Source organism: Anas platyrhynchos, chromosome 23 (genome assembly GCF_047663525.1).
Source record: "Anas platyrhynchos isolate ZD024472 breed Pekin duck chromosome 23, IASCAAS_PekinDuck_T2T, whole genome shotgun sequence".
Taxonomy (NCBI): Eukaryota; Metazoa; Chordata; class Aves; order Anseriformes; family Anatidae; genus Anas; species Anas platyrhynchos.
The window spans coordinates 4,762,263-4,773,309 of NC_092609.1; the positions used below are offsets into that span (position 1 = coordinate 4,762,263).

The 11,047-nt window shown below is 50.2% G+C and overlaps 1 protein-coding gene across 2 annotated transcripts; it reads left to right on the plus strand.

Moving 5' to 3' along the window:
- Positions 1-272: 272 nt before the first annotated feature.
- PRNP (prion protein (Kanno blood group)) lies at positions 273-5,786 on the plus strand. 2 transcript variants are annotated; one of them, XM_072027157.1, is made up of 3 exons: positions 343-403; positions 1,291-1,370; positions 3,041-5,786. In XM_072027157.1, the coding sequence occupies exon 3, from the start codon at positions 3,043-3,045 to the stop codon at positions 3,808-3,810; it is 768 nt and encodes a 255-aa protein (XP_071883258.1). In that variant the 5' UTR covers positions 343-403; positions 1,291-1,370; positions 3,041-3,042; the 3' UTR covers positions 3,811-5,786. The 2 variants fall into 2 exon arrangements, with proteins under 2 accessions (XP_038022932.1, XP_071883258.1); XM_038167004.2 differs by lacking the exon at positions 1,291-1,370 and having other exon boundaries at positions 273-403.
- Positions 5,787-11,047: the final 5,261 nt, after the last annotated feature.

Sequence of the window (11,047 nt, forward strand, 5' to 3'; positions counted from 1 at the left end):
CTCTCTGTATATTTTACGGTGGATGGGTTTTTACAAGCTAATGGCTTTGGATACAAATGGCAACCACTAAAAGCTTCCTTTGCTCCTCATGCTGTGACACCCAGAGCCCTGACACGGAGCTTTCTAACCAGGCCCCAAATCCCAAATACAAACAACTCTTGAATATCACTGAATACAAACAACTCTTGAATAAAACAGCAATTTTCCAGTCTTGCCTCTTGCATTGCTTGTACACGCCGGGAGAGATAGGGCAGAACCCAAAACGCTGCACTCTGCCAGGGGAAGTAGGATGCAGGCCAGGCTGTGCGGCTTGTGCTCAGCAGCCGGCTCCTCCCTCTCGCTATTTATTCCTTCCCCCGTCTCTGCGGCCGGTGCTGGATCATCCTGAGCCGAGCAGGCGGTGGTGAGTGCCGGGGAAGGGACTGTGGGGGGCACGAAGCCGGGCAGAGGCAGGGGGGCAGCCGGGGCGATGGTCAGCGCTGGGCTCTGCGCGATGCTGAATCGCTTTGGGGGATGAGGGCTGCTCTCCCTTTGCTGCCTAAAATAGGCATTTCCAGCTCCGAAGGTGACTGCCAGCCTTAGCAGAGCTCTGCTGCTTGCTGCTACTTGTTTATTCCCATTCCGGGCTGATTCTGGTGGGAAAATGTTGTCGCTACCCTCCCTCCCCCCCGCTCGACCCCCAGTGTTTTATTCGCCCGGTGCTGTGGGAGCCTGGGGCCCGGTGGTGCGAAATTGTGCTTCCCTGGTGCTGGGGGAGGGGGGGAGGGCAGAAAAAGGTGGGATTTCTTAAAGACAGGGATGCTATTATCAGGAAGCAGCTGTCATGCCTTATACCTCCCCCAGCCCTGTTTTTGGCGTCCCAGTGCCACCAGCACTCAGCAATTCCCAGCATTGCGGAGGGGGCTCGGCGCGAAGCACAACCCGAGCGTCTTCCCCTCCACCCCACTGCGCTTCCACCTTGCCCTTCCCCTTCTCCACCTCCTCTCTTTTCTCCTTTACCCCCGTCTGTGCCCAGGGCACTGTAGCAAGGCCTGGCCTCTGGTGATTTTGGCAGGGAGTACTGGATTTTCTCCCCAGGGCCGAAGCGGCATCTGACAGCCCCCCCACGCAGCTGCACACTCCCACACATGTAATTGCTGTTTGCAGTCGTTCTTTGCAACCTCCATTTTCCCCTTCCATTCTGCCATGCTGGCACCGTGGTTGTAGACACGGGTGCAGACATAAAACCCTGCTTCTACCCCTCCCTGAGTGCCATAAATCACCTGAATTAATCAATCATCTCCATTCAAGGCTTCTCAGATCAGTCACATCATAAATATTATCTCTGAACCAGAGAAAGCAGCTACTGAGACCAGACACCTCACCCCCAGGTAAGTGCATCCGCATTCCCTATCTCTTGCAGGGTTTTAATTGTGTTTATTAAGGGAGAAGCTCAGCCACCTGAGGAGCTCAGTAGTTAGCTGTGAAACGCAACCGAACCCCCCTTCCCCCACCCGGGTTTGTCAGAGCTGAAGCACAATTAGGGGATCAGGTCGGTACTGCCGGGCTGGAATATCCTTTGGGGCTTTCCCAAAACCTGTTTTCATCAAGGCTGTGTCTCAGGGTTATTTTTCCACCCCTTGCAACTTGCTTCAGGAATTCACATGTCTTAAAACGATCTGCCAGCTTGCTGCTTTTTCTTTTTTTCCCTATTTTCCAAATCCTTCTTTGAGATCCCAAGGGAGCATTTGCCCATCCAAATTTTTTGATATGTCTTCTGGCTATTTTTAAACTAGCTGATCTCATCTTTGCTCCCAAGTGGGTGGGTACTGTGGGACTGGGAAAGCAGCAAACCTGGTGAAAAATAGCTGCCAAGACTGAATTTTCTCCTTATCAGAGGGGTCACTGCATCCTCCCTGTTCTGTTATTGCTAATGATCCCAACTAAAACGCTGTTGTTAAAGTGCCCCAATTCAAGATTTCCTAGATTGTCTCAGGCCAGAATTTTCTGTGGGGTAAAAGGGCATTACTACCTGGATAGAGAGAGAGATTAGTGTCCTCTTTCATGGAGCATAAAACCTTAGCTGATATACAAAAGGAAAGAGTATTGGCTTCAAGAGGAAATTGTTGTGGGTGTTTGCTCTGTTAAAAGCAATATCTCACAAGAGCCATCTGTTATCTGCATTAAACTTGTCTTTAGATTTAGTTATGACCATTAATGCCTGCAAAAAAAAACCACTCAAGATCTAAAATGCAGTTGCTTCTTGCTGCAAGATGAGCCAGAAAGCATGCCCAGCATGTTGTCCACCCTTTTGTATTACTGGACACTTACTGATCATGAGGATTGCAGTAACTTGATGCTCCTTTGTACTGCGTGCAGCACCTGAGAGGTTTTTCGGTTCAGGAGGTGTTTCCCAAAGGCATAGACCTGGTGTTTATGACTCCTTCACTGTTTCACAGGGAGATAACAGCTCATTAAAGTGGCATTTCTTCCTCCCACCAGTTACTGTAAGTGTAAGGGCCTCCTGGCATCCTGTATGCCCCTGGGATGCCAGCAGCAAAATGCTGAGTAAACAGCTTTGCAAACACATTAACCAGAAAGACACCACCAGCTGGTTTTCAGTTAAGGTCTGTTGTGCATAAAGAGGGACTTGGGCAAAACACAGTGAATTTCATTCTTTTGCAGAAAACCTCCAGGGAGGGGCTGAGTGTAACCCTTAGGTCTGGTTAAGCATTTTCCCCAGAATTCTTTTTTTCCACTACTGAGAATTGCTGTTAGCAGCAGAGCCGGCCCTTGTGGCTTATGGGAAGCTGTACAGGAGGTTCCAAGCAAGGGAAGGTAGAGATACAGGGGTTTGCGGGGAGGGAGAGGAGGGTAAACAGGCATTTAAGCTCAAACTGTTCATTCTGTAGCTAGATTAAAGGGGATGATGTGTGTTTTATATGATGCATGATTTGGATGCAAGCAAGCCTAAAGCCTGTCATGCTTACAAATGGTGCAGACAACAGCTGGGGGTCTCTGTCTCCTGCCCCTAACACACTGCTTGTCCTTGTACCTGCAGCCATGGCCAGGCTCCTCGTCACCTGCTGGTTGGTGGCCCTGCTCCTTGGTGCCTGCACTGACGTTGCCCTCTCCAAGAAGGGTAAAGGCAAACCCAGTGGGGGTGGCTGGGGCACTGGGAGTCACCGCCAGCCCAGCTACCCCCGCCAGCCTGGCTACCCCCAGAATCCTGGTTATCCCCACAACCCGGGGTATCCCCACAACCCGGGGTACCCCCATAACCCAGGGTACCCCCACAACCCCGGCTGGGGATACAACCCATCCAGCGGAGGAAACTATCACCACCAAAAGCCATGGAAACCCCCGAAGACCAACTTCAAGCATGTGGCTGGGGCAGCAGCAGCGGGTGCCGTGGTGGGGGGCTTGGGGGGCTACGCCATGGGGCGCGTCATGTCAGGGATGCACTACCACTTCGACAGCCCAGACGAGTACAGGTGGTGGAATGAGAACTCAGCGCGTTATCCCAACCGGGTTTACTACCGGGATTACGGCAGCACTGTGTCACAGGACGTGTTCGTTGCTGACTGTTTCAACATCACAGTGACTGAGTACAACATTGGCCCCGCTGCCAAGAAGAACGGCTCAGAGGCTGGCCCAGGGGCAAACCAAACGGAGACGGAGATGGAGACCAAGGTGGTGACAAAAGTGATCCGTGAGATGTGCGTGCAGCAGTACCGCGAGTACCGCCTGGCCTCGGGCATCCGGCTGCACCCGGCTGATGCTTGGCTCGCCCTCCTCCTCCTGCTTGCCACCCTCTTTGCCATACACTGATAGGGTGTTGCACCTTGGCCATGTAACAGTGAGATGTCTTCGTGTCCCTGAGCCCACCCAAGGGGTTCCCCCTGCCCTGTCCTCACTTTTTCCACCTTTGGTGAAGAGCTGTCAAGGCGAGTGGGTACTGATGTCCCCCACTGCCTCCCTACAGGCTCTGACTTGGGCAACCACGAGCAAATTTTGCCCTGTCCTGGTTGTGTCAGGACAGCTGCCCAGATGGAGTAAGATGCCTAAAATACGGTCTTCACCACCTCCTCCTCCTCCTCTTTGGGGTCACCCCAAGAGTGATGGGCCCAACAGAGATAGGCTTGCCCAGCCTTCGTCATCCCTGCAAGAGCATTTCTGAAAATCCTCTTTGCTAAGAAGCAGGGTTTTTACCTAATCCGCTTAGCAACAACAACACCAAAACACCTTTCCCTGGGACATGCCAGTATTGCAACCCTGAGCATGAATGCTCAGCACTCTTGCATTCTAAGGAGTTTTATGGGTTTTGGGGTGCTCCAAGCTAGACCCTGGGCTGCTGGGTGTAGTTTTAACCCTTTAATCCCCCCAAACCACCCTCACCACATACATAGGAACATATCAATGCTGCAGCTGGCATGCTGCAAATACCTCTTGCAGCAGCACACCACTCCAAAAAAAAGTGGGTTTGGAATAGCAAGGCTGAAGTCACAGCTGCTTTCCAAGTCCCACCAGGGCTGGGTTTGGAATATCACCCCACACCACTTTGCTTTCAGCTGAGCCTTGCTGCCTTTTGTAGCCTGCCCAAAGGTGGCAAGTGTGAATACCTGAATGCCCAAGGAAAGCCTCCAAAAGTAACACCTGCAATGTTACAGCCCGAGAAAATGCTTTTCTCCCAGTGCTATGGGTGTTGAATGCATCTTGCGCAGGTCAGCCTTGAGAACATGGTCATCATTTGCCATCAGCACTGTAACGCAAAGGATGCTAAAATATATCCAAAGGGATTCCCAGAGGGATCAATCACACAGGGAGGGATTTAAATCAGCTAAACTGGACTGATACAGCAAACAGCATTGATAAAATGAACCCTGAGGAACTGGCGATGCTGGAAAACCACCTTTCACAAATAGTTTGTTTGACACACTCATGATACAGCTGCCATGGCAATAGCAGCTATAACTATTGCTTCTCGTGCTTTGGTTGATGCTGATTTGTATATAGCCTGTAGCATATGTAAAGTTACACTTGTCAAGCTACTTACACTGCATAGATCTGATGATATATCATGTATTTTGGCACTGAACGCCACTGTTGACGATATCAAACCTTTCTAAATGATTTTCGCGTCGATGTAAGCTAAGTGGAGATATACATAAACACAGAGCAACAAAATCTTTTGGGATATTCACTGCAAAAGCAGGACATGGAGGTAACACGTACTTTGTGATACGCAACTGTTTTGTAAATTTGTAACAGCGCATGCACTGCATTTTACCTTCCAATACTTTTCTAAGTGTTCGACGTCTGGTGCAAATTAAAACAGGTGAAGCGAAGGTGCAAGTCAGCCTCCTTCGTGCAAATGCCTCCTTGCAGTTTTAGCTCTGGCCATCTTGAGATCCCATGCCCCATCCCAGGGCTTTGGTGACATCCTGGTCTCATCACCTGTTTTCCCAATTTTCTTCTCCTTTTCCCTGCTTCTTGCCCACTTTCTCTCTCTGAAGCATTCTGCGGGGGAAGTGCTGCAGATAGAAGCGGCTTTTTTTTGCCCTTTCTGACCCTGCCTCCCATCACGTGGGCATGTTATTCCCCTTTAACACTGAATTTAACCCAGAAACCACAATCTGAGTTAACCTCTCCTTCCCTGCTTCCACAACTGGCTTCAGTACCATCCAACAAACATTTTCTAATAAAGCCAAAGCAACAGCTGTGGACCAGGATGTCTTCTCCCCGTTCGAACCTTGTATTCCTCCCTCTGCTTGTCCAATAAAAGAGCTTTCATGTTTGCTGTTTCAGTGGAGATAATCCCGAACAACTTCACATGAAGCCTCAAACCATACTTACTGCTGCCAGCAGTTGGAATCTCCCATAGTTCAAAAAACAGCACAACTTTTGGGCCACTTAGAATGTAGCGAAGCTTAAAGATTGCAATTAAATGAACTGAAGGGTTTGGGCACCTCAGCGTGATGGTGCTTTTGTTTGCAGCTTGGACTGGTTTGGTTTGAGCCCATGCAGAATGCTATTAATTGTACTGCAAAAACCCCCTTCCCACAAGGACACTAAAGGATTTGATCTTCCAGCAGTGCTCCAAGTAAACCCCCAAAGTGACTCTTTTTCATAGTTTTGGTGGGGGAAAAATATTCGGCACTAAATAGATTATTATTTCTGAGTGCAAGCAGCCTGCTCAGAGAATGAAACCACAAAAAGTCATTAACAGGGATCGAGAGCTCCCATAGGTATCTGGAAAGAGCAAAAGTTTTTTCTTCCTTGAAACTAGCTACTGGGTGTAACCACATTATCTCTGACTATTGGTAAGGAGCCCCGAATGGGGAGTGGGGTGAAAAAATAGATTGCAGCAGGAAATGAGCAAATTTTCTTATTTGGAGCTAGTTACCAAAATGAGGGGGAATAAATAAAATCAAGATCTCACACATTGCATCCTTGCTGTTCCAGAGCAATGCAAAAAAATAGTGATGAAGAGGAGGATCTGGGGAATAAAAAGCCCCTATGACTTTGCTGGCTCTTCCCTAAGCTTCTCTGGGACTGCTACTCAGCTTTTCTCCTGCACCAATTCAGTGGTGAAAGCAACCCAGCTGCCAGCCAAATCCAGCCTTTAGCAGGTTGGTTATCCTAAATAATTGCAGTTGAGTATCTTAGAATCCTCCCAGGTCATTTTATGGGTGCAAAGAGATGCAGCACCCCAAAGCACTCTTTCTCAGAAAGAGAAAGAGAAAGAGAAAGAGAAAAAGAGAAAGAGAAAGAGAAAGAGAAAGAGAGAAAAGGAAGGAAGGAAGGAAGGAAGGAAGGAAGGAAGGAAGGAAGGAAGGAAGGAAGGAAGGAAGGAAGGAAGGAAGAGAAAGGAAATAGGGGAAGGGAAGGGAAGGGAAGGGAAGGGAAGGGAAGGGAAGGGAAGGGAAGGGAAGGGAAGGGAAGGGAAGGGAAGGGAAGGGAAGGGAAGGGAAGGGAAGGGAAGGGAAGGGAAGGGAAGGGAAGGGAAGGGAAGGGAAGGGAAGGGAAGGGGAATATAGAAAAGAAAGAACACATTTTCAAGATGAGTATCCTGATATTGGGGCTAGCAACATCTGCATGGTAAGTTGGGTCATTCCCAAGTTCCACTAAGGGAAGGTGTGACCTCAGCACACAGCAACACAAAATGGTTATTTCCAGCCCCCCAGAAGCCAGACTTTTTCCTGCACTTCACTCAAAGTACATGAAGTTGCTCCATCCCCAGCAAGGCAGGTGGAAACACTGACTTTGGCAATGCTTGGAGGAGGATCAAAAAAACTATTTCCACCCTCTGTGCCCACACAGCACTGAATTAATTGGCTAAATACGGCAAATCCTGCAGTGTTCGTGGAGCTTGTCTGCCAAACAAACAGAAAGTGTTCCTGATTTTCCATGCTGATAAAGGAGAAATAAAGTGCAAATGCAATAGTTTAGGGGTAGGTTTTTTTCTGCTCTCTTTGAAATCTCTTTAGCAAGGTAAAACCCTCACTTGACAAATAAGCATTCCATATGCAAACTAAGCAACACCACACTTTTTTTCTACCAAGAAAAAAAAAAAAAGCCCTCTAAAAAGTGTGGTTTTAGTGCAAGTGATGTTACAGCTGGACAGTTGGCACAGAGCTGGAGGAGGGATGTGCAGGACATGCATCACTGCCAGACGCTCACTGCCAAGCGGACAACAGCTCCATCTCCTGTCAGAGCTGTGCCCCTGCTCCAAACAGCAGCCCTGGAGATATTTTTGCAATGCTCTTGTTCCCAAATACACCTCCCAAGGCAGCTCTGATGTCTCAGGAGTTGTTATTTCAGAGCAAAATAAATGAAAACGCCCTTACCTCGCCTGCAATTACTTTCATAAAAAGGTGGTTGGGGAGAGGGGTGGTGCATGTCCCTGTGTATTGCACACCCTCTGGAGGGAGAAAGCTAGAACAAGGTGGGACTGCAGGAAGCTGTGGAATCTCTGAATTCAGGCTGCAAGTCAGATGGTTGAGTGGAGGATGTTCGTGGTATGGGCCTGCCATCTAGCCTGGGCAGGCTGGGATGCAAAACATGGGTTGGAAGATGTAAATTCAGGCTTATCACTTCACCTAAGCACGCTAAAAACAACCAACCAACCCCCAGTGCATTATAGGAACAGCTGTGCTTTTCACCTAAAAGTTTACCCAGGCTGTGTCTTAAGCCAGAGAAGAGGTGACAAAAAACCATACTCAGCACCATTTAAATGAGAAAACCAGGCTCAGCAATATTTGTCCTTACCTGCAGGAAGATGAGGCTGCCCCATTGCTTTTTGGGGGGATCCCCAATAGTTTGCTTGGTTCCTCTTTGCTTGCAGTAGTGGCTCAGCTGCTGCAGCTCAACCAGGTTTTTGGAGAGGTTTAACCACACAAGACATAAAATAGAGACAAAAATGCAGGACCCGGGGAAAAAGGATCCCTCTTTTCCCAGAAGGACATCAGAGAGGATTTGCATCAGTTTCTCTGCTGGGAAGGCCTGGAGGAAAAGCAAACCCAAAACATCCACAAAAGGCAAATCCTGGAGCAGGGAGCCCCCACACCCCAGGGAAGGGACAATCCCACCGCTGCCTGTGCTTTGGACAGGGGATGCTAAAGACCGAGACAGATTTGATCATATTGATGCTGGAGAGATGTGACAGGAGTTAGTCCCCAGGCAATGTGATCACCCCGAGTGTCACCCTCTCTGCAACGTCCCTTAGCAGTGCAGGCTTCCCAGGCTGCAGCTGGTACTAAATATGATGGATTTGGTTTAAGACTCCCCATGACACAAGCAAATCTGCAGTGCAAGAAGGTATGCCCCAATACTGCAAAATGGAGCAAGAGGCAGTCTCTAGGCCAAACTTTATTGCAAGTCAGAGGGGATCATTTTGGAGCCCCATGTCCCCATCGAGTCCCTGTGCTCTTTTCTGGGGAGGAAGGAGCATCTTTTTGCAAAGCCGTGCAGTGCAAAACCAGATCCCAAGCACCATGTCTGGTGGGGCGGATCCAGTGGTGCCTGCCACCATCCAGGTGCAGATATTGACACTTCCTTGCAGGGCTTGATTTGATTGTATGCTTGATAGGTTTGCAGGATCCATTTGGCTGCAAGGTGGCCACGAGTGTGGTGATGGCTGCTTGGCTCCAGCTGCTCACAGAGGGTCCCGTCATGCCAGTGGGGGAAACCAAGACAGCAGCATCCTCCCACCTCCCCCCGAGCCCCATCCCACCTCCCAGCACAGCCATGCACCAGTAAATCCCCACAGCTTCAGCTCAGTGGGGGTCATCCAGGTGCCCATGCCCCCTCCCCACACTGATGCTCAGAACTGCATCCTGTGACAGACAAAGCAGATGGCATTTGCCAGCAGCAGTGTGGGGACAATGCCACTGCGCTGCTCCCCGGGGGCTCGGCTGGGGGGTCCCCGCTTGGCCCCCATCTCTGGCCAAACCGGGGCATGAAACCCCCCCACCAGCGGAGGCTGCCGGGCGGCCGGGGGGCCGTGGCCAAGACGGGATGGCCGCGGGCGCCCGAGGAGCCCCATGCCATACCCCGCGGCAGCACCAGCCACGATGGCCCCTGCCATCTTAGAGCCACGGCTGGGGGTGCCGCCACCATGGGAGACAGCGCGAAAGCCCCCACGCAGCCCCCCACCACCACCGCCGCCTCCTCCACGCCCCCCAGCTCTTCCTCCAGCTCCACGGCGGCCGCTGGCAGCATCGCTGAAGAGGGCGAGCAGCAGCAGCAGCACCCAGCACCAGGCATCGCGGGGCCTCATCCTGCACGACCTGCAGAAGGGTGCAAGGAGGGGCGATGAGCACCAGCATCCGACTTGTGTGCACTGTGCGTGCAGCCGTCTAGCTCACATCCAGATCAGGCCACGTGATACATCTTATATTTTCTTACATTGTATTGTGTTATATTATACTACACTACACTAATGTATTTGGTTTTGTATTTGATATATTCAATATGTTTCAAGTATTTTATGTAGTTGATATAGTCAAAGAACCATAGATTGGTTTGGGTTGGAAAGAGCATTAAAGGTCATCTACTCCAACCGTACCACCATGGGCAGGGACATCAAATATATTTGATATATTTAACATATTTATCATGTTATTTAACCTATTATTTAATCTGTTGTTTAACCTATTTACCGTAGGCAGCATATTTAATGCATACAAAGTTAGCATGGAGGGTTGGCACTGCTGTTGTGGCACAACCTCCCGCGATGCCAACACGTGATGCAAATGCCCCTGAGTTCCTGAAAGCTGCACCTTCATCTTTGTGACCCAGCGAAAAGCAGCGTGGCAGCATGGTGAGGACTCCCCCGTACTCCCCACCGCCCCTCCGGCTGAGCAAACAGGCTGATTGTGCCGAAGCTGCTGAGCCATCACTGAGCCATGTTGACAAAAAGCCTTTTGAAAAGGCAGAGCCCCGTGGCTGGGTGCCTTGGCTGAATGAAAGGCGGCAGCGCATCCCTGCGTCAGCATTTCACCCGGTAGAAGGTGCCAGGCGTGACTCCCCCACCCCCAAGCCTGACACATGGGAGGCAGTGCAAACACAGAACTTCCAAAAGAAGGGCTTAATTAGTTAAATTTGCCAACTTTGCCACTGTTAAGAGGACCTGCTCCTCCAAAGATCATAATACCAGATTTTTTTTTGGTTTAAAGAAAGCCTGGATAGGTGCATGTCACCATTCCAGATGTTTGCAGCTGCATCACTGCTACTGGAGCAGCGAGGCTGGAAATGCAGCAAAGCTGAGCAGCAAAGCCCCACAAAAATTAAGACTATTTTTTCCCTTCCAATTTCCCTCCCGTTTTTCCCTGCAGCATCCACATTCATGGATCAAATCCCAGAGAAAACCCTGGTGCTGAAGTGCCCAGGCAGGGTGCAATGCCTCCCTGCGCTGCTCTCCCCATCCTGACCCCCAGCTCTGGTGCATGCTGCAAACCTGCAGGTTTCACTGCTCCATCCACACTACATCTTATCCTCTTATCCCGCTCTGCCATGCCACATGGCTAGGAGCTGCCCTTACCGTGCAGCCGTGGCCGCGCTGGAA